We start from the raw sequence: 27559 nt of genomic DNA, 5'->3' as shown, positions 1-27559 counted from the left end.
CGTCGGCCATTTTGCTTGCCCTCAACCAACATGACGGCACGAACCAATTTGACCGGGAGGCGGAAAGAGCCGGTTTGCCCTGTAGAAATATGACGATGTCGTCCTCAGGAATAGGCGGGCACTTCCTACCCTTGCTTTCCTTTGATTGGGTGTTGTCTTCAGACAAGTGTTTAAGCGGAAATATTACCTCACCGGAGTGGAAGCAGTTATAGTCCGGCGTGGACCCGACCTGGCTGGGCTTGGTTCGCTGTCGCCACCTCGAGCTCCATGCGGGCCCGGAGGGTGAGAATTGGGGGTGGTTTATATTTGCTAATTTTATTCACCTATATGTAAATGAGCGTGCAGAATTTTTGTCGGTGGGGATGAATAGCAATACCTCAATCTATAGATTTTCCATGTTCTTATAGCGCGTTACCATATATTTATTGTTATTGATATTTATTAATCTTATTTCTAGTCTGCCTTTCTGGCTGAGACTCGAGGCAGACTGCAGAGCGTAAGTCTGTACAGTCAATTTCAAAGACATTTCAATAAACAACGTAACAGGCTATAGAAATGCAAATTTGCAAAGATTTCAGACCAGCAGAAATCTAATATTAACTTGAAGAAATGCTGGAACAGAGCAGAAGCGATTCTTTTCTTTATTCTCTGCTCTTATGACTACAGTCTTGAGCATCAACAATACAGAAGAACAGGAAGCAATTATAATGATAACAGTAAGTAATGCTAATAATAACGATGGATATAGCCAATACCACCCAGCTGGAACGCTGAGTTGCCCAGATTTGGATATCTATTAGATGTAATCACATAGGAGAAAAATTTGGCTACTGTCAGAATAATATTATGATCAGCCAAAAGGAACTGTAGTTTATAGTGGGCTGGGACACAGGCCAGATGCATAAGCAATTCTAATACTGACTTATTAAACATAGAAACTAAAGTATGCAGTAGTATATAATAATAGAAACAACTGTGCTTGTATACCAGTCTTCTGGGCAGATTATTACTATATACACGCACACACCAGGAAGTTTTTAAGGGGCCTCTAAACTGCTAAAAATACTTTTTCTCCAGGAAACTTTGGCCTCAGCACTTTGCATAGCACAGTAATAAAAACAGTAATAACAATAACACCGTTTGATTTATATACCACCCCTCAGGACAACTTAATATCCACTCAGAGCAGATTACAAAGCGTGTCATTATTATCCCCACAACAGACACCCTGTGAGCTGGGTGGGGCTGAGAGAATTCTGAGAGAGCTGTGACTGACCCAAGGTCACCCAGCTGGCTTCAAGTGGAGGAAGCGGGGAATCAAACCTGGTTCTCCAGATTAGAAAGGTGCCTACCCTGAAGAATTCACAGGCTTTGAGGCTGGGGAGAAAGTATGAACATCGGTGAGGCTATTTAGATGATGCTCATAAAACTGTGGGAAAGAACACTGCTGCCTCTGTTACAGGCCAGAGGGCAAAAGGCTACTGAGAGGTTGCAGCCCCCTCTTGCCTAGGAAGACCACTAGCCTAGCCTTTGGCCAGAGGATGAACTGCTACAGGGACCTTGCATTTTTCTTTACTACCAGAAAAAAGTTCTGTTAGCAGCCCTGGGATTGCAGAAACAAGGAGGAGAAAGCTCTGGTTTTTCTGAACTTTTCTAGAGCCAGTTGGGAAGTCTGGGGTACCTTCATCCAGAAACTGCTGAGGGGACGATTAACCTGGCCCCACCTGGCTAATTATGACTTCCATTCAAACATTGTGAAAAAATGACTACGCACCTTCCCTTCTGAGTGTTGCCTTGTTTGTTTGTGATTTTAGTCCTGAAACCTCATTTATACTTGCTTTGGGCAACAATTGTCTGATAACGCAAGATGGAAATAGAATAAAACTGTGTGAGTGTACTGGCCAAGAGGTGAAGGAAAGTGCTGTCAAATCACAGCCAATATATAGCAACTGCATAGTTTTCAAGGCATGAGATGTTCTGAGGCAGTTTGACATTGCCTGCCTCTGCATATGACCCTGGACTTCCTTGGTGCTCTCCCATCCAAGGGGCCAAGCTATGAATTAGGAATCCCCCATTTCAAATCTCATCTCTGCCACAGAGTTACTGGGCAGCCTTAAGCAAAACTCATTCTTTCTCAGCCTCTCCCCCCCCCACCCCATCTTCACTGTGATATTTCTAGTCTACCTTACACAATTGTTGTAACAAAGACAACATCGTGTAGCGCTTAACACTCTGGTACAGCCACTAGATAATTGTGCGTTCCAACATCTCACAGATGAAAACAAAGACACTCTGGAGTGAGGGAGGCGGTTGGCAGATTCAGGCAGCTTAGCAGTTTAGTTTAGCAGGTGATGGTGAGGCAAATGCAGTCTAGACTTCAGTGCAGCACACACAAAAATTGGAAATGCCCTATTGCAAGATGGAGACACCCACAAACAAGCAGAGGGCATCAGCATACTGCCAGCGCATCCCTAAGTATGCACAAATTTCCTCTTCACCAGAGCAGAGCCTGTTAACCTTGTGGAGCTGCTGGAAATTTTTTTTAAATCCCCAGAAAATAGGAGTAACATCTAAGAATGCATGATGTAGCAATTATAGTATTGGACTAGGACCTGCAAGATTCAGATCCATTGACACCTTAAAGACCAACTAGATTTTCAGGGTATGAGCTCTACCACCACCATGGAAGCTTGTGCATACCTTTCCTCTTCACAGCAACATGATGAAGATAATAATAATAACATTCAATTTATATACCACCCTTCAGGACAACTTAATGCCCACTCAGAGCGGTTTACAAAGTATGTCATTATCGCCACAACAAAACACCCTGTGAGGTGGGTGGGGCTGAGAGAGCTCTGACTGCCCCAAGGTCACCCTGCTGGCTTCAAGTGGAGGAGTGGGAAATCAAACCCATTTCTCTAGATTAGAGTCCCACGCTCTTAACCACAACACCAAACTAGTGATAATATTAACTAGTGATATTTCTTGTTGGGAGGGAATAGCAACTAGTGGGGATTTTTAAAAAAATTCCATCAGCTCCACAAGGTTAACAGCCTCTGCTCTGGTGAAGCACCAGAAGATGGGAAGTTCAGAGCTATAACTACGTTGTTTATAAAGATACGACAGGTGTTGTAGAGAAAAATGGAAAATGAAATATGTATTATTTTCCCGTTTTTTTTAAGTTTTCATTCTCTTTTTCTACTCTTTTTTTCTCCTTATTTTTTTTCTCTCTGCCCTTTTTATATGCAAATAAAGTATTTACAAAAAAAAAGAAGAGGGGAAGTTCAGAAAATAGGAGTAACATGTAAGAATGCATGATGTAGCAATTATAGTGTTAGACTAGGGTCTGCAAGATTTGGATCCATTGGCACCTTAAAGACCAACTAGATTTCCAGGGTATGAGCTCCACCATCACAGAAGCTTGTTGAGTAACCCTGGGTTAGTTGCTCTCTCTCTCTCCACCTATCCTACCTTGCAAGATGGTTGTGAGAATAAAATGGTTGGCAAACATTTTGCCACTTTGCATTCCCATGAGGGGGGGGGGGAGTTTGGTATAAATAATTCTCTGCATATTTTCCCATTAATAATTGCCGTATGGAGGACACCAGCAAAAGAAGATTCTTGGTTGATTATAAATCAGGAGATAACTGTCCGCCAGGCCATAGCTGAAACAGGCAGTAGAGACTATTTATTTATTTCAAATTTGTATCCAGCCCTCCCCGCGAGCGGGCTCAGGGCAGATAACAACATATTAAAAATACAATTAAAATACAATTAAAAATTCATGTTCATTAAAAACAACACATTTAAAACAGGATGGTGGACAGCCTTCACAGGGAGGGTTTTATACACCCCTTTTTTCCAGGCCGGCAGAGGCCCAGCCTCAGCCATATGCCTGGCGGAACAACTCTGTCTTGCAGGCCTGGTAAAAGGATAGTAGGTCCTGCCAGGCCCTGATTTCAGCAGACAGAGTGTTCCGCCAGGTGGGAGCCAGGACCGAAAAGGCCTTGGCTCTAGTTGAGGCTTTCTCTGCGTTCTCTACTCTCTTACTTTCTCTGTGTTATTTTTAATTCCAGGGTCCTTCACACAAAGCCACTGACAGGCGCCCTCCAAAAAAGCTGAAATGTGAAAAGAGAAATCAAGCGAAGTTGAATATACATGAGGTGGATGTTTGTGGAAACAGCAGCAGCATCTTCTCAAAGGAGCCAACTAGTAAAACACCAGAAGTGAATGAGCACTTGCCGAACTCACCCGTCCTCAAGATAATGTTGCAAAATGATGGCAAAGCGATTCCAAAGATTAGTGATGAATCGCAGGTCAGCCAAGCCAACCTTCGTGCAGAATCTTCAGCCCCCAGTGCAAAGGAATGCTCTCAAAAGACTGAGCCTCTCTTCCTACCCCATGTCCAGAACGTAGATGAAGAGGAGGAGGGAGAAGAGGAGAGCTGTGGAACTGGCTGCTCAGATGACTCGGAGATGGAACCAGAGGAGCCACAAGACTGTTTACTCGAGCCGGATAATAGCGCGTTCCTGAATGAGGATAGCAACCAACCGCTGCCAGTGGACCGATTCTTCGGAAGTGTGGCATTTTTGCAGGTAGGAGGAGTGGGAGAAAGTCGAGTCTGGCACAGCAAGATTCAAATCTTACCATTCTACTACAGACCAGCACAGCTACCCGGCTGAAACTAAGTCTGGCATAAAATTTGCTACTTCTGTAGGGTTGGTTTTTAAGACGCATACTACCTCCCACCACTTTATTTTCCATTTCTTCAAATTTGGCTAGTCAATGAGGTCAGATCAAGGCCCTGACTACGAGATGTGTGTTCACACACCTGATCCATGATATCCAAACAGTCTGTGTAATCCATCTGAAGGAGTCTTGCCCTTCTGTGTTAAGGCAATTCTTGGCTGTTTCTATTTCTAGGACCTTCCAGCTGCTCCTCTTATAAGGGCTCCTGCCAACAGGCGAGAATTCCGGAAAATGCACTTCATAGCCAAGGAGGATGATGAGGACGAAGACAATGAAGATGTTGTTTGAACATCTGGTGAGGATCTTGCCCCTCTCCCCTTCTGTGGCAAGATCTCTTCTTCTACAGGCTGGACACGCTAACAACTATACTTGTGGCTCTCAGGGATCAGATATCCCTTTTTGAAGAAGGAAGCCTGTTTCCTTCTACAAAAAGACACCAGTCCTGTACGGCTCCTGGGTGGAACAAGTTGCTTTAAAATAGATTCTTAAGCACTTACTTCTATAAATTCGCCTCCCTCCTCATGGGAGAGGAGATACCAGCAGTTCTGAGAGGCGGCACAGACTCCTTCCAATCATTTTTTGTGCCATTCTATTTTTGGACGTTGCTTTTCTTCCTCTGCATCGATGCTGTGCAAAAAGCCGATGTTATGCTCAATACGCACAACGCTTGTGGTGCTTGGAAGGGGTGGGGGGTTTGCAGCGGGGCCATCTCTGATTTCTCACTGGCTTTTGGACTTCTGAAGTCTTACCAGCAAGGGGCCTTAGAAACGTGCCAAGGGGCACTTTGAGACAGCAAAAGGTCTGCCCCCGGAAACGAACTCTGTGAGTTCATCTAATTTAATCCGACCTTTATGGTCTTTCCGTGGGGGAAAAACTCACAAGTCTGCTTGCCTGTTCTTGTTTCTTCTGCTCTTTGTTGCTTGGGTTACAAGGCAATCACTGGCATGTGCCAGAGAATCTTCACGTGGAGTTAATTAAAAAGAGAATCCTCGAGTCGTCAGTTCGTTTTGCAATGCCGCAGTCGCGGAACGAGAGTTGTTGTCTTTGTTTTCTGTTTAAAGCAAGCAATCCAGTAATTTTCAGGTGGGTTCCCAAATGGATGTTCAAAACGAATGTATTACAGTGCGTAGTTGAAGTGCAAGATGGGAGGGCTGCTGATTTGAACATCTTTTAAAAAGGCGTTGGACAAGCTTATGGAGGCTGGAGCTCTCGTTGCTTATTAGCCACAATAGTGGCATAGGGCTTCTTGGTTTGCAGGGAGGAGGTCTGTGATCAGATATCAGGGTGCAGTCAAAAGGGGAGGGCTGTTGCCAGTAATCTGTGTTCGTGGCTGTCCCTGTAGGATCTCTGTTGCCACTGCTGGAAGCAAGTTTCAAGTGGGTAGCCATGTTGGTCTGTGGCAGAAGGACAAGATTTGGGTCCAGTAGCACCTTAGAGACCAACTAGATTTCCAGGGTACGAGCATTCGAGAGTCAGAGCTCCGTTTGTCAGATATCAGACCAAGGGAGCTTTGACTCTCGAAAGCTCATACCGTGGAAATCTAGTTGGTCTTTAAGGTGTGACTGGACTCGAATCTTGTTGGAAGCAAGCTGGATTAGATAGAATGTTGGTCAGATCCAGCACAGCTACTATTACATTCTTTTACGAGTCTGAATACAGCATGCCTGAAAGAGCAGCCCAATGCTGAGGCTCGGACAGCATCGATAGGTCTGCTGAAAAACTGCAGGATGCAGTAGAGGATTCTGGGAAACGGTGTTGGGTACACTCTCCATCTCCAAAGGGGCCTTACCGTTCCCCATGTGAGCTGAGATGCACCATAAGGCACACCTAATGCTCTTCTGGCTGTATTTTGTGGCCCATCGTCAGCAGTGGGGAGGGAGAGTGGTCAAGAAATACACCTTCTGGGAAGCCCAGCTTCCATCCCTGCTCATTTGTGTGGACATAACCCTTCCATTGTGCTTGGGAGACCACCAGCCTCGGCTGTCGGTTCTCGAAAGGTGAGGCATCCCCATCCGGAGAGGCCAAGGACATAACAAGACCCTTGATCACAGGGTCCTTCGTAGTGATCTGCGGTTCTCGTAGACGATTGTTCTTTAAGCCTGGGCTGGTGCACAAGAATCCCCTCTAGCTCCCAGCAGGAGAGCTCAAATTGTGTGGGTATGAGCCAGGAGACCCTTACAGGAAATGTGTCAAGCAACCGCCAGTTTGTAGGAGGAGCTCATTTCCTGTCCCGTACATCAGCCTGTATTGCCTTGTTATACGGTCAGCCTGGTTGAGGGGAAAAGGGAACCCCTGCAGCCAAAAGAATCGCTTTAGCATCCTTAAAAACAGCAGTGGGGCTGCTTGTGAGGGTTTTCTGCAGTGTTTGAGACTGGGGGCAAGTACAAAACACACTGAGGACGTTGGGGTTAAGGGGATTCTTACAGGCAGTGAACATTTCGATGTACCGTCTGGCAATAGCTGGATGTTACAAACTGGCTGCTTGCTAAAATACGTTTAGCATTGAGCTAACGAAGACCAAGGTTGCAGATGCAGGCAATGGCAAACCACCTAGGTTAGTCTCTTGCCATGAAAACCTCACCAGGGGGTGCCATAAATCAGCTATGACTTGGAAGGCAGGATTTCATTTTCAAATAATATGTTATCATCAGCAGTCTACAGTTCCCTGCAGTGGTGCATGAGAACATCCCGTACCTCTGTTTGCTCACCTCTTGCTCCTGAACTGCCTTGCTAGTTTGGGCCTAGGAAAAGTGCAGTAGGAGGAACAATACTGTGTTTGGAAAGCTTACAGCTGGAAGACTGCCCCATTTAACACCCACCCATAATTGAAATATGACTACATTCTTATTTGGGCTGGGGGCGGGGCGGATATCACTTCCTCTTCTCAGCCCTGTTTGCATTATATCAACCAGCATAATTCACAGTAAGGAGACACTGCTAATTTGGGCCTCCAGGGAACTTTTAATGAATACAAGGAGTTCTTTTGTAGTGTATAGTTGGGAAACAGCTACCCTAAATATTATGAATTCTGATCCACCCGTTTCATATCTCAGGGCACTAAAGAATTCTTTGCCACCAGAAGAATTCTGATTGAAGCACAGATTTTAACTTCTGCGCTATTCCCCCCTCCCATTTCTGCCTTTTACACCGTAACAACGGATACAGACGCCCCCACAGTGACTTCAGGAGGCTTTTTAAGAAATGCAAAATGGGTTTTAATCCCTGAGGAATCAGCTCGTCTCCAAGCTGTGCAATTCATCTTTTTAAAAAGGGGTTCTTTACCCTGTTATGTGGCTAGATGGATGAATAGCTTCAAAAAAATCCAAGCCGTTCTTCAATACATACAGCAAGCCGGCAGCAGGAGCTAGAATTGGGGGGAGGCATTAAAATGCTTGGAACTCACTGGTCTTTACTGCTGAATAAATGATACCCAGCAGTAGGATGAACAGTAGATGGCATTTGTACTGAAAGTGAAAAGCTGTAATGCCGTATGTCAAATCACATTTTGTTAAACTTGATAATTTAAGGACTCCGAGCCGAACATCTACCGCACTGAAATTCTTCAACTATAGCAGTACATTCCATCACGCGCACACACACAGAACTGCCTCTAAGACTAATACTGGGCATAATACTAACAGGAAGGGATCTGTCCTGTTGGCCTCTGTGGGCCTTGCCTTTGGGTAGACATGCTTAGCATTGTAATGCTGAATGAAACTAGAGAATCCATAGGAATTCAGCAGAGCTGTAACAATTCTGGGCTGGTGTGAAGAATTCCAGCATCTGCCAAACCAAACTGAAATCTCTAAAGAATACATCACTAGCCTCCTCTGCTGCTGGATTTACAGCCCGTTCTTGTATAATCTGGGAGGAAAATTTGGGTTTCTGAACATTATAAAATTGCCTTAGACTGAGTCAGAGCACCGATCCATCTGGCAGAATGCTATCTGCTCTGACGTGTGAGAAATGTCACAGACACTAGCCAATAGGCGCTCTCCAGTGCCCAGAGCTTCCATCTTCCCCAAGCCTGTTTGCTGAGATCTTTTAACCGGAGATACTCAAGAGTTGGGACTGTATTTAGGTTTACTCACTTCATTTATACGCCACCTTTCTCTCCTCCATTTTATCCTAACAACCCTGTCGGGTTAGGCTGAGTATGTGTGACTAGCCCAAGGTCACCCAGCAAGCTTCCATAGCAGAGTGGGGAATTGAACCTGGTTCTCCCAGATCCCTGCCTACCACTCTAACCGCACTGGCTCCCAAGTGAACTAAGAAAACTGTCCTATATCACTGAGCTCAGACCCCTGCCTCTTGACTTAAATGGGGAAACTGTTGTGATGAATTTATCCAGGGCTCATTTCGAGGGGGAACGCACTGGAACAGAGTTCCGGCAGTTTCCCAAAGAGGTCACATGTCAGGTGGCCCCACCCACATAACTCTCGGCCATTTTGGACCTGTTTCAGCCTGGATTGGGGCTGAAACAGCCTGGATCAGGCCTGACCGGTGGTGGATCACTCTCCCACTCAGCAGCGGCCTGATCCTGACCATTTTGGGCCCCTTTTCAGCCATTTTCAGCCCCTTTTTGCCATTTTGGGCCCAATTTCAGCCCTGAATAGCCAGGATTGGGTCCAAAACAGCCAGGATAGGTGATGTCAGGGGGTGTGGCATATGCAAATCAGTTATGCTAATGACACACTTCCGGCAATGGCAAGGGGTGTGGCATATGCTAATGAGTTATGTTGATGAGTTCCACCAGCTTTTTCTACGAAATGACCCCTGAATTTATCCAAGATAAACATGCTTCCAAGCACGTTTGTCTCATTCATGCTATTTTAGGTGTACACAAAGATCTACAAACCTGGTTGCCAGTGGCAACGTTCCCCTCATACAACAGGGAGAAGGGTCTTTCATTGGGCCAGCTGTAAAGAATACTCTCTCCTCCCAGGTCCACGAGCGTATACAAAACAGTCTGCTTCTGGTCTACCTAGTGCTAAGATGATTCCTCCCCTCACCAAGTCACTAAAGGATTTATGAAGATAATAAGCAGTTTTCCTTCACCTTAAAAACGTAATCCATTGGAAAACTGGAGCATTAGATGTTAATATGTTAAATGTGTGAGAAATGTCGCAGGCACTAGCCAACAGGCACTCGCAAGAGTCATAAACATAGGTTTGAGCTCTCTAGCTCGGGCAAGGCAGATGGAATGTCGAGGAAACTAGCAAGATGAAAAAACAATGGGACAAAAAAAAGTGACACCCCCCCTGACCCCACAGTTCTGAAAATGATACATCTGTCCACAGTCTTGGCAAGCAGGCTCATGTCAAACTACTTTCAGAATGCGTTTCTCTGGAATCTTGCGGACGCGTCTTCGTTTTTGGTAGATCTTTGTTTTGTCACAGCTAAGGTTATGGTTGGTTTTCTTGTGGCATGCAATATGCACAAGCTTCAAGTTATTGACAGTGAACAACAGCTGGTAGAAGTATTCCCAGTTGACGTCCTTTCCATCTTGGGCCTCGATGGCTTCGGCTAATGTCGGGAGGATAGTTCGTTTCTTTTCGATTCTGGAAGGTAAAAAAGAAATGCTAGATTTCAACACCGTGTATTCCCTTGGCCTTTTTAGGCCTCGTCCTGAGTCGCAAGAATCAGCTACAAAACGAGGTTTGTCTGTGTGTATTCCATGCAAACCTAGGCCATTTCCACACTGCCTTAAAATAGCAGCAAGCTCCAGGAACGCTGGCGGCTTCTTCACGCGATAGGAGCTGAAAAAACGCCCTGCATCCGTTTTAAAGAAAACATCGCGTGAAGAAGCCGCCAGTGTTTCGGGAGCCTGCTGCTTTTTTAAGGTAGTTTGGAAACGGCACTAGAAAAGCTGAAGTATTTATCACTTCGCAAATCTCAGGTTTCATTTTTTAAAGAAGTGTAAGAAAAGCAAGTAAGTCTACATGGTTGCAACAAAAGTCTGGTGAAAGGGGGGAGAATGAAAAGGATGCTGTGGTGGGGGGAGAAAAGTAAGCTGCAGTGGAGGGGCCCCTGGACACCCTGTTCCTAAGGACCCCAAAATCTTGCTGTCAACTTCAGCTTCCATGAGTGTCCCCACCTCTGGGACTATGAGAAAGGGGGGGGATGTTCTCTCCATCACTTTTATCCACACCAGGAGATTGTCTGAAGGTGTGCGGCACCGCAACTTTGTAGACACTAAGCAAGTATGGGTCTAGTGAATGCCTATGAACTCTACAGACACCTCCTTAGTTTTCATGAGGGGAAAAAAGGTGGGGGGAAATGTAGTCACTTATCTAATAGTAAACTGGTTGGCCCCCAGTGGATGAGGAAAGCTGTGTAATGGGGCAATGTGTACACAAAGTAGCCTCTCCATCTACTTGGGGCCACCATGAGTATGCAGACAAGCACAGTTTTGTAAATTAACCAAAATAAGGAGGAAACAACTCCAAAACAGTCTGAAGAGGACCGAGATTGCTCAAGAATGGACAAGGCATTGAGAGCAGCTGTGAGGAGTTAAAAGGGACAGGTTTACTCCAGTCTTTTTAGAGCTGGCCAAGTAGGAGATTTTGAAGAAGAGGTGAAATTGTTCCCTAATCCCACGGTTCCTGGCAATCCAACTAGCTATCGCTGTCTTTAACATCTCCAACCGGTCACCAGTACAACTGGCTGGATGTCATCCCATACGTACACATGATCGAGATTCCACGTGCTGAAGAGAATTCTGCTTTCCCGGTTTCCGTAGGGATTGATCGAGTGTCTGCAAGGACAGCTTTCGTGGTCAAAAGGGCCCTGTGAAGACACAACAGCAACCAGGTCTCGAAAGCTCTCCTGCAGATTGCGATGGGAATGCTTCAACCGTAACAACAGGCCGCTATTGAAGACTCCCCCGTCTGAAAGTTCCCTGCTCGTAATAAAGCAACGTAACAAGGAAAAGTCTATGTGAAATCCATCACCCTAATGAACGAGCTTTCTACATAGCAATAATAGTTTCTAATATGGGGGAGCATTTATTTATTTCGGAGTATTTATCAGTTTCATTTCCGTCCTAAGGTCCTTAAGGCAGCTAGCAAGTACAGGTTGTTTACAGAATTCCCTAAAAACATCCGGTACAAAGCCCTTCCAGGGAGGAAAAAACCCTTCAATTTCATCCAGAAGACTAGTAGGGAGGGCACAACTTGGAGTGCCAAAATCTAGGGGCAGTGGCAGAAAAAGGCCCGCCCATGGATCCTATCCAGCCTAATCTCAAGTAAGGTTGGTTCAACTTCAGGGGGAAAACCAAAGATCTCGCCTCTCCATCCCTAGTTGATCGGCTGACCTCCATTCGTTTTAAAGAGTGCCATTTTTTTTAAAAAAAGTGTTGCGTTTCTCAAAAATAGCCAAGACTTACTTGACATGAGAACCAGCCTTCTGTTGTGCAAAGACACACCTTCTCTTTTTCCCTTCTGTCGAAGTAACAGCCATTGTATTTCTCCGACTTCAGTTTCTCCACCATGGCTTCCACAAGCGTTTTATACTTGGCTTGGGCGGCCGGATGGATAGTAGAGGCAAAACTGGCAACCTGCGGGGGGGGGAAAGAATCCATTTTGCTGCCGTTCTCTCCCGGCGTCATGTTTCGTATCACATTTACTTTATAACTGGGCTATGTTTTTCACCTCTAATCAATGGGTACACAGTACAGAGCTTTTTTCACCTCCTTATGGCTTTTGGGCAGGCAAGCAACGTGGTATAGTGGTTAGAGTGTCAGACTAGGATCTGGGGAACTCAGCTTCGAATCCCCATCCTGCCAGGAAGCTCAATGGGTGCTCTTGGGCCAGTTCCTTTCTCTACTTCACAGAATTATTGTAAAGATAACATTTTACGCTGCCCTGAGCTTCTTAAAGAAAGGGCTGGATGCAAATGCAGTAGAGATTATTCATTGTTGATAGTTGTTTTGAGTAAATTAAGGAGGGTTTTAAAAATATTCAGATTCTCATCAAACGTGGCAACGTCTGCACCGCAACTGTAATAATAATAATAACAATAACAACTGTGCTTATATACTGTTCTTCTAGGCAGATTAGTGCCCCACTCAGTGGTGAACAAAGTCAGTTGTTATAATCCCCACAATACAGCTAGGGAGCCGGGGCTAAGGAATGGCTTACCCAAGGCCACCTGTTGAGCTCCTGGCCGTAATGGGATTCGAACCAACAGACTCCTTATCCGCAACCCAACCACTTAACCACTATTTGTTCACTAGGAGTGCACAATATAGTTATTAGGCAAGTTTCACCAACTTGTTTTTCCCAACAACAGTTTTCAGCAGATGCGATATTTCTACTGATGCCATTAGTATCGTTGCTTCAGTTAGCCCATAACTGTCATACAATTTGGCGTTCCTGTATTTTTGTTTTTTGATGGATATCTGGGAACCTCCCACCTTTCGGTCTGGCTGCTCTCCTAGCATCTTGCATTACCTTTTGCTTCTAGAACACTTTTTTGAAGCCCAAGGCCATGCTTCGCATACAGTGCAATCCTAAACAGAGTTGTACCCTTCTGAGCCCATTGAAGTCAATGGGCTTATAAGGGTATAACTCCGCTTAGGATAATATTGTCAGTTGGTTAAAGGCTTCACTACGGAAAGGAAAACAAAGATCCTTAATAAACACATAACTGTATGGTCAAAGGGCATGGCTTTACCTCTTTCAAGTAACCTCGGATTCTGCTCTCGCAGCTGTAGCGCATGTAACTAGATTTTGTCTTAAAGCGAGATTCAACCCCTAGAAGGAAAAAGAAAACCATTAGTTCTCTGTCTCAGTAAGTTTGGCTTTCTATAAAATGATCCCTTGTTCTGAATGCAGTTCTGAAGTCCAGTTATAAAGTATCTTCTTAAATCCAGGAGGGATAATAACTGGTTTGAGTTTTCACAAGTTTCTAGTCCCCATAATAGTGTTGGCCAGACCTCTGAAACTAAGCACAGTGAACTTGGTGGGACATGAACCATGGGTGAAGGACAGGCTGCTGGCTGGTTCCGGTTACCCTGGGGTGAGATATTAAGAGACAAAGAGCAAGGCCAGCTGCACCCAGTAGCTGGCAACTGGCATGATTTGAACTCGCCTCCACGTGATTGTGAGCTCAAGTAAGGGGAAAGGGGAGTTGTGCAGCTCATAGGGAATGAAGAGGTCGTGCAGCTAAATTGACCCATTCTGATTGCATCTGTTCACAAGTTAATACCAAATTTTGGGATCAATAATATGCAGAGCACATAATAGTACACTATCCAGGAATTGGTTAGTTGGTGTTACACAGAAGCATGAGCTTTTCTAGATTAAAACCGGAGGCAAATTTTGCCTTATACTCAAAAGATCTATATACGTGTATTTTCTCAGTTAGCTCCCCAAACAATATGCTGACATCCTTCTTCCATACCCGGAGCGAGGCAGAACTTACCTTCGAACCATTTCTCATCCTCTTCTCTACTTTCAGCAGAAATATTTTCACTGAGGTTCTGAATGAGGTCCGCTAGCAGCTTCCGCCACTTGGGGGCTCCCTCCTCCGAAAGTAGTCCTTGCGCCGCATGAATGATATCATCCGTCTGGCTGGAAGATGCCTTGAGAAAGCGCTGGATTTCACTCACATCTGCAGTTTTTAAAGCGGGGGGGGGGGGACACAAATATGGCAGCAATGGATCAACATGGAACTTGCTTTCAATCAATTGACTTACTGATTACAAACTGCATTCCAGGATGCGGGTGGGGGAACCTGGGGGCTTAGTGGGGTTCCTCACTGGACAATGGTGGCAGATGAGCTTCCATGAAAAACGGCTGGCCCACTATGGAAATTGGATGTGTTCGTTCAGCCTGGAGGGCAATGGAGAGGACGGGCAGGGCTGGGCATCCCTCACGTGAATCCCAGATTTATCCCAGAATACGCACCAGGATCCTTTGTTACATATGGAGATTCCCGAGCGCACAAATATGGGATTCCTCAGCGGACCAAAAGGTGTAAAACACTACACAGAAGAATACTGAGCTTGGAAAAAACACTGCCTTCACTGGTTGCTTAACAGAGGTTTTCCCCCCAAAGATCCAGGAATCAATGACCAACAAAGGACATATTCAGAGGCAGTCAACCTCCAAAACTCAGTGCTAGGAGAGAACATCATAGGAAGGCCTTGGCCTCTATTCATTGGCCCTTTAAGGTCACTGATTGGCCACTGCATGAAAAAGGATACTGGATAGGTGGACCACTGGTCCAATCCAACAGGGCTCTTCTTACGTTATGTTCTTACCAGAATCCTTGAGGAATGAGCAAACGTTCCCAATGTCATTTCTTGCAACAGTTATCTATATATTTATCCGGATATATAGTTATATATTTATCCCTTCTCTGTATTTTGCTGTTGGTTTTGTAGATTTGTTTGTGCTGGGTTTACATGCAATTACTGCATACTTTGCACGTCACTTATACATAGAATAGATGCTGATTTGAAGTTTTCAGGGGGAAATATGATGCAAGGAATCCAAAAATGACCCATCAATTTTTTAAAAAGAGGTTTATTTGGCACAAAAGAAAATCAAAATGAAAACAAGGGTTGTTTGGGTCGAAATGGCAGGGATGAGAAATTCAAAATTATCCCTCTCTGTGAATTTGGACACACTCGAGTGTGTACCAGAAAAAGGAGCAAGTCTGTTTCAATCACAGTAGAGTGAAGCTGTTAAAGATGGTGAAAAGACTGCAGATGGAAACTGGGCAGAGGGCACAATGTCTGCCTCTGACTCCAAACACTGGGGTTACCAGGGGCATTGCCACAATGCAATCTCTGAATGCATTATTTTATTGCCATCTGCCATTCATTTAAGGAGGACAGAACACACCGCAATTGGGGACAGTGCTGTAAAGAGGGCAAAATCTGTCCACCAGCTGGAGTTGTCCAGCTTCCCCTAAGAGGCTCCTCGGTGGGGAGGTACAATGAACCCTGTGCTCAAGGATGCCTGAAGACACAGAGCTTCCCTCAAGTTCTCTCCAAGATCACGGAATGTTCATAAATATTCTAACTTCTAAGGCCGTAGCATCAATCAAGAATTCTAACACTGTGAGCAGATGATATCAGACAAGAGTAAATCTTATCGACTGGAGTTAAAGGGACTTTACAGAGGGCCTAGGGACAATTTGTTGTCCTTCGGTTTGCACCATTTGTTGGCGGTGCAAACCGAAGTGGCCTGCTTGTGTCCTGGAGGCAATGAGGAAAGGTATTACTGGCTCAGTTTCCAGCTGCAGGCTGCCAGTTTTTATGATGGGAGTTTAAAATGGCAAAAAGTTAATCATTGGATAACTATCTATTGATTGCAAGTTATTAAAATGTATTCATGTTTTTAACTGCTTTATACAAAGCTGAGACGTGGTTTCAGTCTCCATTTTGCCATACCAAAAAAAAAAAAGTGTCACTTTTGACTGCTTGTGTATAAGCCCAATGGCAACAACCAAACTGCGTTCTTCCTTTCGTCCTGTGTTTCTGTGTATGCAATGTCATACTTACAGCCTTGCCAGATCTCGCCTTGAGCTAACAAGATAAGCTCGGTGTTATCTGGAACATGACAGAAATAACTTTCAGTCACCTCTGTGCCATCCTCATATAAACACAGCCGGCAGCTGGAAACAGGAAGCTGTAGGGGAAACCATGCATGGAATCAGGGAGCTAGCACCAACCAAAGATCCAAAAGGCAGGAACCCACCCAGTGACTTGTTGAACTTAAGAATAATTAAGGAAGCTTCTCTAGGAACACATGAAGCTGCCTTATAGAGAGTCAGAGCACCGATGTATCTAGGTCAGTATTGTCTCTTCTGACAGGCAGATTGGGGGCTTATCCTGAGAGCATCTGTGTACCGTTCCACTGAACCAGGGCACCACTGCAGTCACCAGCATTAACTAGCGTAGAGATGGGAGTAGAAGGGGATTAGAGCCCTGACCTTTTGTGTACCTGCGCCTGCACTGACATTGGGGTGCGCTCAGAGACGTAAAACTTTGCAGGCTTCTCGAAGCTATGGAGACACATATGTAGTAACTCCTGCAGAGTTGCAGCAAGGAGCCTCTTTTGAAAGCCGACAATTTGGCTGCTTCTCTGCCTCAGGAGCAACTGAAGGATTCAGTCCTTCAAAATGCAATCGGAACACGCAGCTCCATGCAGGCTGATGTGAGATCAGGGATGTTAATCATACAGAGACACAACGGGCAGTTTCTGAAGAAAGCTCACAGGGGCAGCCTTTACAAAACGTGTTTATTTCTCGCAGCATACCAGCAGCTCTCTCAATTCTGGGAATGCCTTCTTTTGCAAGAACCCTCCACCCACCCACCCATTATTCTTGTCCCAGCAACGGGCGACCAACCCTTCCCCAGCCCCTCCTTTTGCACTCTCCTCCCTCCAGCTCCCAAGCACCTGAAGAAGGACGCAGGCTTTGGACAGCACCTCTTTCAGGCTTCTCCCCGCCACCCCGTATTTGCGGTCACTACCCAAGCTGCGAATTTTGACGCTCTTGAACCTCGTTAACATGACCGTAGCAAGAAGACTCGAACTAGTCACCTCTCGATCTTTGTTCTGGAAATGCTCGGAAGAAGACCCCTATTGGTCGAGAAGGTCGTCCATCCAGATATGGTCCCGCCCCTGTCGCTCTTAAAGGAACAGTCGCCCATTTTCACTGCAGGAACGTAGCAAACTTGCGTAGCGCCTGTGGCGGATCTCATTATTAGCTATTTTTCTTGCAAGGAATCTTTATTTGATATTACCTAATTTGTTAGCTGTAAATCTTTTTAAAGGTTTTAAATTACTAGCTAAAGATCTTTATCTGCTGGGAATCTTTATTAGCTAAACTATTAGCTAAAAATTGTTTTAAAGATTGTAAATCATGAAATAAAAATCTTTTATTAGCTATTTTGTTTGCAGGAATCTTTATTAGCGATTTTGTTTGCAGGAAAACTTTTATTAGCTAAATTATTAGCCAAAAATCGTTTAAAAGATTTTAAATTATTAGCTGAAAATCTTCATTAGTTATTTTGTTTGCAGGGACCTTTATTAGCTATTATCTAAATCATTAGCTAAAAGTCTTTATAAAAAATTTAAATTATTGGCTAAAAATCTAATAAATAATAATAATAAAAGATTAGCTAAAATTCTTTATTAACCGTTTTGTTTGCAGGGAACTGCAAAAAGAGCAACCAAAAAAAGCCATATGCCACCCAAAAGAACATACTATTAAAGGTGGAGAAGGAAACAGGCTTTTTGACCTCAGCGCACGCGCAGGGTTTTGAAAAAAAAGGCTCCGGGCCGGGAGTTGCGAGAGCGCATGCTCACCTCTTCAGCCACGTTAGTGGAGCGAGGAGAAAGGTAGGCGGGGACACTAATTAACGCATGCGCGAGAGCGGCGACTGAGCATTCGCTCAGCTGGGCGCTCTCTTGCGCCTGCGCAGTAGCGTCCAAGCGGTTGCTAGGAGATCAGTGGCCCTAGTGATGGAGCCGGAATAAAGTAGGTGGGGGGAGAGAAGGGGGGTTAGTTAGCCGGGGCGCCCCTCTGAGTCCTTCCAGGCATCGAACGACTGGCCGGCCCACCTGTGTGGGCCTCTGCCCTCCCCTTCGTAGGCAGGCCGCTGCCCCTCACCCCAGAAGGAAGGCCAATGGGAGGGTATGTGACAGAGGGCTGTGCTGTTATAAATAGGAATGTGTTTCTGTGGTGGCTGTGAACAGGGAAGGGTGGGTGTCAGGGCCTTCATGGCACAAAACGTGTAGTTAGCTTATGGAACTCCTTGCTGCAAGATGGCCAGGGGAGGGGCATTGTCTTTCAAGAAAAAGGAAAGTGGATTTGATAGGGTTGCCAATCTCCAGGTGGGACCTGGAGGTCTCCCAGAATTACACTGATCCCTAAGGCACATAGATCAGTTAACCTGGAGAAAATAGCTTTTTTGGGAGGGTGGGCTCTATGACATATCTTATTGAGGCCTGTCCCCTCACCAAACCACGCCCTTTCCAGGCTCCACACACCACACCTCCAGGAATTTCCCCACCTGGAGCTGGCAACTGAGTTTATTTATTTATTTCATTTATGTCTCACTTTTCTCCCCAATGGGGACTCCAAGTGGCTTATATCATTCTCCATTTTATCCTTGAGTGCTTAGAAAAAGATGGGATATCTATCTACCTAATCTAAATGGGATATCTTCTATCTACTTATCTACCTAATCTAAATATTAGTACATTATTTGGTAGTAGTTGTGGTTTTTTGGCTCCTGAAGTGTAATGTAAATGTTGAAAAAGCCAACTTGCAAGGATACAAATATCAGTCTAAAATATCACTTTTAAAAAAGGTGTTCAGAGAAGGGAGTTCTCTGTGAAGTTTTGCTCCAGGAATAATGGAAGGATGCCTGCCTGCTGCCTCATATGGCAGTTGGTGGTTGGGAGGGGAGCTGGCACAGTAGATAGTTGCCTGGTAGTCAAACAGAGCTCGTGTTCAAAGTCAGACTGCTACTGAGCTGGGAATTAACTGTAACCATCCTTCTCATAATAAAACAGGAGTTCAGTGCCACCTTAAATACTAATATTTATTCAAGCATAAGCTTTCATAATTCAGAAATCGCTTCTTATGACTTAGGAAAGCAGCAATAAATTTTAGTCTTTCAGGTTGGTACTGGCCTCCTGTTTTATTATGAAAAGAATATCCGTAGTTGATTCCCAGCTCAGTTGATTCCCTGCTTTCCACATGGATCTTTGCCTGGGGTCTACCCTGCTATCTTTCAAGTGCCATTTGTCCAACCTCTTAATTGAGTTATTTTCTAGCTATTTTACCATCTGTTGTTATTGCCTTGTATTTTACCTGAAGTTGTTACATTTACAGGCTGCTTTTATGGATCTTATGTTTGTTTCCTATTGTTCTTCCTGCTGTTTTTTCTTCTTAAGCAGCTTTTATGGATTTCTTAATATTTTAATGTTGCTGTATGGTTATTTTAATATTCTTGATTTGTTGTATGATTTCAAGTGACTCTGTTGTAAACCACCTTGAGCAATTATCTGTTGTTGTGGCATAAACTAAATACAAACTGTAGTGGTTAAGAGCATGGGATTCTAATCTGGAAAACCAAGTTTGATTCCCCACTCCTCCACTTGAAGCCAGCTGGATGACCCTGAGCCAGTCTCAGCTCTCTCAGAGCTCTCTCAGTCCCACCCACCTTACAGGGGGATTGTCCTGAGGATAGTAATAACATACTTTTTAAACCTCTCTGAGTGGGCATGAAGTTGTCCTGAAGGGCGGTATATAAATTGATTCGCTGCTGTTGTTGTTATTAAACTACTTCTAGATTTTTTTTAAAAAGATTCAACAAATGCATAGGAGACAAGTCTGCCAACTGCCATTAACTGTGATGGTTAAATGGAACCTCCATGTACAGAGGCAGTATAGCTCTGATTATCAGGTGCTGGATGAAGCAATCATTTTCATATCCTGCTAGAGAGCTTTAACTAGTTGAGAGCTGGCCATTGCTGAAAAATGAATGCTGATCTGTGTGAGCATTGGCCCTGTTTTCTTCTTTACTCATAGTTTAATATTGGAGTTAATCCAAAATTGGTCCAGTCTATTGGCTAGAGTCAAACTGGGCTGTGAGTGGGTGTCCTGAGTTCACCTCTACCAGAAGCACATTCTGTAGCCTTGAACAATGTTTCTCATCTGGGATTCCTTAATCTGTAAAGTCCAGCTCCAGCCTTAGCCCACTGAAATGAATGGGCTCAGGCTGGATTTCACATAGGATTGTACTTTGGGGCTCATAAAATGTTTTAGGAATCTGAAATATTTTTCTAGCCCAGCTTCATGAAAAGCACTTCAGTATGTCTGCTGAGAAGATATAATGCTGAGAGGTATGCATGAGGGATTAGCAAAAATAGCTGTGTTTTCAATATCATTAGTGAGATATGATAAGATGTAGGTTTTAGATGGGATGTTACAGTTTCCAGCTGGTTTCAGACACATCACATAATACTACGGTCCATGATTTTGCAAAACCAAAAAGGAATGATGGGTTGGTTTTTGTTTTGTGTGCTTCTGGTTAGCTCAAGAGGGCAGGATGCCGCACAAGATTGGTTTTATCGTTATAAGTTCAACAGGACATGAGGATGGCTTCAGCGCAAAAGAACTGATGGTCCACGCGCCAACCGTCAATGGATGGAGGTCACCAAGGTACTGTAAGTGAAAGAGATCTGAAGAAAGCATTAACCCCATTTCAGACACTTCAGTTTCATGGAGTCCATGTAGATTCTCGCAATACCCATTGGAAGGGGTCTCTAACATCCCGAGAATCTCATCCTTTACTTTAAAAGTTCAGGGTTTGCCCTTCTTAGCTGCCAAGAGATGTTTGAAACGTGTTAGAAAAACATTATGAGAAAAGATCTCTCCCAAATGAATTCAACAAATACAGATTTTGTAATACCTGTTTGTTTATGATGAATATACTTATTGAGTAGGGGAGGACAAGTACTTAGGCAGTGCTAGCCTTGAAACCAGTATTCCCAAAATGCCCCTTGGAGCCCAAATAACTGTTTTCTACCATCATCACCAGATTTTCCCACTTCTGGCTGTGAGGAGGTTTTTTTCCCCTTACAATAGAGGCAGTATGGTTGGGTCTGGTTTATAATTCTTCCTTTATTACTTATTTATTGGTTCCTTCACATTCAGAATAATTCTTTCTTTCTTAGCCAGTGTTATCTAGTGGTTAGAGAGTTGGATTAGGATGAGGGGGGGAGCCAGGTTTAGATTTCCCACTTGGCCGTGAGCTGAGCTCACTGGATGGCCTTGGGCAAGTTAAAGTCTTCATCCTTAGCCCACCTTGCATAGTTGCTCTGAGGATCAAAAAGGGAAGGGAGAATCCTGTATACTTGTCTGAGTTCCTTGGAGAAAGGACAAGATAAAAATCTACTAGATATTTTTTTAATGTAGACCTCAAGTTTTTGTACCACTTTTTAGTTTCCTGAGTTAGTTCAAAATGGTTGGATTGGGGCGTGGAAGACTGGAGTTCAAACCCTGCTGAGTTCTGGGTAAACACAGTGGCCTTGATCAGTTTGCTGTTGATTGATCACAGACTTCTTGTGTGAAGAAATAAGGTCTGTCCTTTTGTATGATATTTTTTCAGCCCTCTTTCTTGATTTCTTTGTGAAACATCAGCAAGCTGAGTGAGCTGTCAGCGGTACCGAAAATGAAGTCTGCTCACTTTCACCTTGTTTCTGCTCCATCCCTCGGTTGTAATCTTGAGTTTCTGAGTAACCAAGGATGCAACCTGTGGTTAGGGGCTGATGAGGGGCTTGCATATGTCTTCCAGGCTCTGCCAGTATCCCCAAGAAATCATCCTTCAGATGGTGGAGCGATGCAGAATTCGAAAACTGCAGCTGCTGGCTCACCAGTACATGATTTCCAGCAAAATTGAGTTCTATATCAGCGAGAACCTACCTGAGTACTTCGCGCCATACAAATCGGAGAGGTTCAGAAGACTTGGGTAAGTCTCCCTGTGCTGCAGATGGTTCTGTACTCATGTCTGTGTTTATCTGACCCTAACAAGGTAATGGTTGTGGTGTTTCGAGCTGGAGGATTTCTTGTGTCACCCATATTGAACTGGCATAGATGATCTGCAGGGGGGAGCCACATGTGGTGATGGCTAATGGTCCAGATGGACTTAAAGCCTCGTCAGCAGCAGTCCTAATTCAGGCACTGACCAGTTCCTATAGTACCTTGCCTTTTGCACTTGTTTAACATGACAGTTGCATAGGGGAAGCTGCCATCTGGAAGTACCCTTTCAAGAAGTAGCTAAAGGAGTGAAAGCAGACATACCTGAGGGCTCCTGTGCAATTTTTCCCAAATAAGAGTCAATTACTCCATGAAATGTAGTTTGATTTGAGGCCTGCTCTATCCCAGGAACTCAGTAGAGGTGACTGGGATGTAAAATGGTCTCATTTACATGTTACTTTACAGGTAAAAAGATAAAGGTGCAAGCACCGAGTCATTACTGACCCATGGGGGGACGTTACAGCACGACGTTTTCTTGGCAGACTTTTATTACGGGGTGGTTTGCCATTGCCTTCCCCAGTCATCTACACTTTACCCCCAGGAAACTGGGTACTCATTTTACCGACCTCGGAAGGATGGAAGGCTGAGTCAACCTTGAGCCGGCTACCTGAACCCGGCTTCCACCAGGATCGAACTCAGGTCGTGAGCAGAGCTTAGGCTGCAGTACTGCCACTTACCATTCTGCGCAGAAACAAGTCTCTTTTGTAGGGAAGAATGATTTGAATACATGGGAGCAAAGGGAGGAAAATCAAGGCAACAAAAGAGAATTGGCAGTCATGTCATGTATCTTATTTTGGGGTGTCTAATAGTCACTTCAGCACCACATGAAGTTACGATGTTTTAAGTACAGTTGCTGCATTCAGAAGGCGCCTATCTGAGCCAAACTGGCACCATTCATATGTTATGTTATCTCTGTCTCCCCCCACTTCAGTTACGTCTCTCTCTCGGATAATGAGAAGACGAGCTTCAAAGCCCGAGAACTGAAATCCGTCTATGTGGACGCAGTTGGCCAGTACCTTAAGTTGACTTTTCACAAAAACTATGTCAATAGGTACAACTTGTACAGCCAGGTAAGACATTGGGATTGCTTCTCTTTGTCTTTCAAAAGATCATTGCTGCAAACATTCTTCAGCAGGCAAAAGGAGACAGTCTTTTAAGAAGTCAGGCAGATACTTCATTGAATCTAAAATCTGCAAGGCAGTGATTTTCAGTCTTGGAGTCCTCAGAAGTGCCCTGTCTTCCCCTGAAAATGAAATTAGCATTTTGACGTAATATAATGTAGCCACCGGACTATCCCTTGGATCTGTAACAGACAGCTAGGCAGAGGCTGTTCCACTCCCCCTCTGGGAGGTGGGATTCCTTTCATTCATGGGAGACCGATGTACATTGCCCTGCCTTTCTCCCGAAATTTGGCCCAGAATCCAATCTCCTGAGAATCTCTGTTTTCATTGGTTAAAAAGGGCAAGTTTCTAAGTGTTAATGTTTACAAATGTTTGATAGTAAGTCGGCAGTGCCGCCTGACATCTTAAAATCCACAGCTGTACAAGGCTCCGAGAGGTCAGGAGCAGGGGCATCAATGCTCTGCAGGATATCTGGCCCCTTCCCCTTGGCTAGCAAAGCCAGAATAAGTAATGCAATTTAAAAAGAGAGAGAGAGAGAGGTACATTCTGAAAAGTAAAAAACGATGCAACTGTGTGGATATGTTTTGCTGGGCTAAGCTTTTCTTGGGGCAGAACATAAGTCTTTAGCTCACAGTGTGTGGCGCCCTACCCATATCTCTTCATGTCTTCTTCTGTGCTCTAGGTGGCTCTAGTAGCAATAAATATCATTGGCGAAGCAGCAGACCATGGCAGTGACTTCAGCCATGTAAGTGGGTTAAATATTGGAGGGTTTCCTCTGCCTTGCATTCTTTTAGGCAGAAATGCAGGGATATGCTGCTTTGTTGCTGGTTTTATTTAGGCCAAGGCACTTCACTCAGAAGGACATCCCGACAAGTTCACGGGGGGCTTGATGTCATCGGTTTGATTGCAGCCTGAAAGGTCCTTAAGTAGTGATCAGAACTGAACCCAGAATATCAGCCCCTCGTTCTCTGTAACAGAGTTTTAAGTGACAAAAGGCATTGTGCATATGGTCACAGTTGCTCCCTTTTGTTGTTCACTGTTTGCAAACAAAGCTCTCTTAATGGTGAGAAGGAACAATGGTGTATACACTAGTTCAGTGGTTTGCTCACATGGTTCCAAGGAACCCGGAAGTGCCTTCAGGAAAATGTCGATAATGGCATATGCGCGTCCCTGAAAGTGAGCTTGCCCATCACTTGAGAGCATCACTTTGGATTTGAGTCCAGTGGCACCTTAGAGACCAACAAGACTGAGAAAGTGTGAAACTGTCGAAGAATAATGAACTCCTGTCTGTCCACAAGCTAAAGCTTTCTGTGGCGATTTCTTTGTCTTTCAAAAGACTTCAAGAGAGAAACTGATTGACCATTACCTTGGGAACAACCTGGATGACTCAGCTGTAGAAGGAACGTACATGGGGTAAGGATGCCCTTGCTGTGAGTTTCATCCCTCCAAATTCTCCAGGGGTTAAGTTCATTACACTTGTCTAGGATATGAGGCATCGGCTTATAAATACAGCTCCCCAAATATTCTCCTCCCTTTCCTCACCAGGAAGTCCGATTCCATTTCGCCGCTGGACGATCTGGCTTTCGACATGTACCAAGATCCAGAGGTGGCACAGATAATCCGTAAGCTGGATGAGAAAAAATATGAAGCTGTGCGGCACGAACATTACGATCACGCCAAGAAACTCAAGCAAGCCATTGCAGACCTGCAAAAGGTAGTGCCAGAAGTGGCCGGTTCAGGTCCAAGAGAGGCTTCTTGCCAGGGTGGAGCAGCAGACGGCTACGGTCTCTCCTGGACATTTGGGGAGGGGGCTCTTTGGGAATCTTGAGAGCTTAGTTTTCTAGCCTGAGGGCAGGATGCTTATAAGCTCGGTGGGTTTGGCTGCCTTGGTTCTGTTGTTTGGCTCTGAGGCAGTGTTACCTGAACCTGAGGTGCCTGAGGGGAGCCTTTTTCTGAATTAAGACTGGAGACAACACTCTAAAGATGGATATGTATATTCTCTCTCATCACTTAGAACAGTCAATAGGATCTTCCGTGTAACTGTGGGATAGCCTGGTTGACACTACCCCTAGACACGCGCGCGCGCGCGTGCGCGCTCTCTCTCTCTCTCTCGCTCTTGCTCTCTCTGCTTCCTTCCCCTTTGCCTGGACCTCTGGGATTTCCCCTAAATGTTACCCTCCTCCACCTCCAAATTTCAAAAGAAGAAATTGTGGAGTATATTAAGCCTGCACTCGGAAAGCACAGACTTCCTTATAGAGATTTATATGGATGTTCTAGTATGTGCATGAGCTGCCTGTGTTTTGGTGCTTTAAAATGTTTGTAAATGATCAGAACGGAAGGCTTGCCTGCATCTCCCGTTCTGTAGGTGGGAAGACCTTATTGTAAAATGTGAACAGCAATGCAAGTTGTAAGAGAAACAAGTTTATTTCCAATTTTCTCAACCCCAGAACTCACCTTCCCTGATTTTAGTGAGAAGGTCTGTGCCTTTGGCAGTGACTTCTGAGCTCCTGTGTTTCAGGTCGGTGAGCGGCTGGGCCGCTATGAGGTGGAGAAGCGCTGTGCTGTCGAAAGGGAGGACTACGATCTCGCCAAGCAGAAAAAGCAACAGATGGAGGAGTACCGCTTGAGAGTTTACCAGCAGCTGGAACTGCATAATCTCCTCGATCCAGATCTGATGGTGGGCGGTGATGCGTGTTACAGTGCCGGTTATCAGTGGGCAGTTGCTGTAATTCAGCAGCTGTTCTTGTTCGTTCATTTCAACATTCATTTACTACTGCCTTCTTATGTTCAAAAAGTGAACAATGAATTGTATGATCTTCGAAGCCAGTGGTTGCCGAATAAGATAGCCAGCGGGTTGGGCTTTACTGTAAAATTTATACCTTTCTCTTGAGAGGGAAAACTTAGCTTGGTATATTACTTCTCCCCCACCCCTTTTTTAAAACACAGAGAGTGAGATCTACACCCAGCACTGTTTTAGTGATACAAGTTGACTCCCTGGAACCAATCTGGTGAAGTGAGAAGACAAAAACCTGTGTTTTCCCCTTTGCAGAGCAAATGGCAGTCCTGGGGAAGGACGGAATCATGATACTAGCATGAGAGGAAAAAGATTCCCCCCCATTTCACTGTACCATTCTAAATTAATACCTTGCATGGCTTCAATTTCAAAAAGGCAGCAGGATGTGCATTCACAGATCTGTACCCTTGATTCTATTAGGATCTTGAACTGATGAAATCTAGATTCTTTCTTTTGTGTACTCTAGAGATGGGCACGAACCGGGAAAATTCCGAACTGTTCGGTTCATGGTTCATCTCGTTTCACGAACCATGAACTTTCATGAACTTGGTTCGTTTGGTTTGTGAAAACGGCACTTCTGCGTCAGCAGAAGGTCTGCAGACAGCCCATCCTCCCCGTTGCCTAGAAAACTGATGGATCAGCGCCAGACTCTGCAGTCATGAACCGAAATACGAACCAAACAAACCGGGCTACAATTCGTCACAGTTTGTGAGAAATGAGCTCCCATAAACCGCAGGTTCGCGAACCAGCTTGGTTCATGATGAACTTCAGTTCATATTTCGGTTTGTGCCCACCTCTACTGTACTCCTTACATTATGGGATTTAGTGGAATTGGGACACATGTCAGAAGGTGGCTTGTGTCTCGGCAAAGCTGTTTGCTCAGGAGCAGCATTGAGAAATCTTGCTTGACGCTGTTCCCCCCTCTTCTTAACTCAGATCCGAAGGCCTCCTGACTACCCCCTGGAGCCTCTGGCTTATCCTGCCAACTCTCCTCAGCAAAAGAAGTCCGTGCTTTCTCCTCAGCGGGATAAGACAGAAGCAGACCACCCAGAGCCTTTGCCTCCTGAAAAGCCACCGGAAGCTGTTTCTCCTGAGTCCCTGACTCAGCAGTCTTTCTCCTCTCCCATAACCCAGGGACTCATCTCGCCTGAGGCTTTTCCAAAGATAAGCGTGAGTGGGGGTGGCGGTTGACTTTCTATTGCATTTCTCAACACTTCTGTGTGTAGCTTGCGGTGTGTTGTTGCCTGACCTGCTGCTTCTTCTGGCTCATCTCTCGTACATCCTGTAAGAGCCAATTTGGTGAAGTGGTTAGAAGCAGCAGGAC

At 44.9% G+C, this 27559-nt stretch overlaps 3 protein-coding genes across 4 annotated transcripts in view; 2 read left to right on the top strand and 1 right to left on the bottom strand.

The window, feature by feature from the left end:
- The first annotated feature begins 208 nt into the window (after positions 1–208).
- On the top strand, positions 209–5745 carry C17H1orf174 (chromosome 17 C1orf174 homolog). The gene is made up of 3 exons (XM_055001542.1): positions 209–282; positions 4080–4598; positions 4927–5745. The coding sequence occupies exons 1-3, from the start codon at positions 268–270 to the stop codon at positions 5038–5040; spliced, it is 648 nt and encodes a 215-aa protein (XP_054857517.1). The 5' UTR covers positions 209–267; the 3' UTR covers positions 5041–5745.
- Positions 5746–7756: 2011 nt separating this feature from the next.
- DFFB (DNA fragmentation factor subunit beta) lies at positions 7757–17316 on the bottom strand. The gene is made up of 7 exons (XM_055001510.1): positions 17166–17316; positions 16268–16394; positions 14179–14367; positions 13429–13508; positions 12140–12310; positions 11441–11541; positions 7757–10313 (listed from the first exon to the last, which is right to left on the bottom strand). The coding sequence occupies exons 1-7, from the start codon at positions 17277–17279 to the stop codon at positions 10073–10075; spliced, it is 1023 nt and encodes a 340-aa protein (XP_054857485.1). The 5' UTR covers positions 17280–17316; the 3' UTR covers positions 7757–10072.
- An 876-nt stretch (positions 17317–18192) lies between these two features.
- Positions 18193–27559, top strand: part of CEP104 (centrosomal protein 104) — a 33574-nt gene continuing 24207 nt past the window's right edge. Inside the window, exons 1-9 of one of the 2 annotated variants that reach the window (XM_055001866.1) lie at positions 18193–18249; positions 20817–20943; positions 22079–22252; positions 23252–23390; positions 24124–24186; positions 24778–24854; positions 24987–25155; positions 25960–26118; positions 27172–27405. In XM_055001866.1, coding sequence (XP_054857841.1) covers positions 20831–20943; positions 22079–22252; positions 23252–23390; positions 24124–24186; positions 24778–24854; positions 24987–25155; positions 25960–26118; positions 27172–27405 — 1128 coding nt within the window. In that variant the 5' untranslated portion in view covers positions 18193–18249; positions 20817–20830. Of the gene's footprint in view, positions 18250–18316; positions 18406–20816; positions 20944–22078; positions 22253–23251; positions 23391–24123; positions 24187–24777; positions 24855–24986; positions 25156–25959; positions 26119–27171; positions 27406–27559 lie in introns of those variants that run through there. The other variant, XM_055001867.1, reaches the window with a different exon arrangement.

This window comes from Eublepharis macularius, chromosome 17 (genome assembly GCF_028583425.1).
Source record: "Eublepharis macularius isolate TG4126 chromosome 17, MPM_Emac_v1.0, whole genome shotgun sequence".
In the NCBI taxonomy this organism is placed as follows: domain Eukaryota; kingdom Metazoa; phylum Chordata; class Lepidosauria; order Squamata; family Eublepharidae; genus Eublepharis; species Eublepharis macularius.
The sequence above is the reverse complement of the archived record's forward strand: the minus strand, read 5'-3'. Positions and strand labels throughout refer to the sequence as shown.

Excerpts from the sequence above, each read along its gene's own strand:
- C17H1orf174 (XM_055001542.1), top strand. Across the intron at positions 4,599-4,926 it reads GAAGTGTGGCATTTTTGCAG|GACCTTCCAGCTGCTCCTCT; the intron begins GTAGGAGGAGTG and ends TTCTATTTCTAG.
- DFFB (XM_055001510.1), bottom strand. The coding sequence starts at position 17,279 with ATGTTAACGAGGTTCAAGAGCGTCAAAATTCGCAGCTTGGGTAGTGAC. Across the intron at positions 13,509-14,178 it reads GGATGAGAAATGGTTCGAAG|GGGTTGAATCTCGCTTTAAG; the intron begins GTAAGTTCTGCC and ends TTTTCCTTCTAG. Across the intron at positions 12,311-13,428 it reads TCCGAGGTTACTTGAAAGAG|GTTGCCAGTTTTGCCTCTAC; the intron begins GTAAAGCCATGC and ends CCCCCCCCGCAG.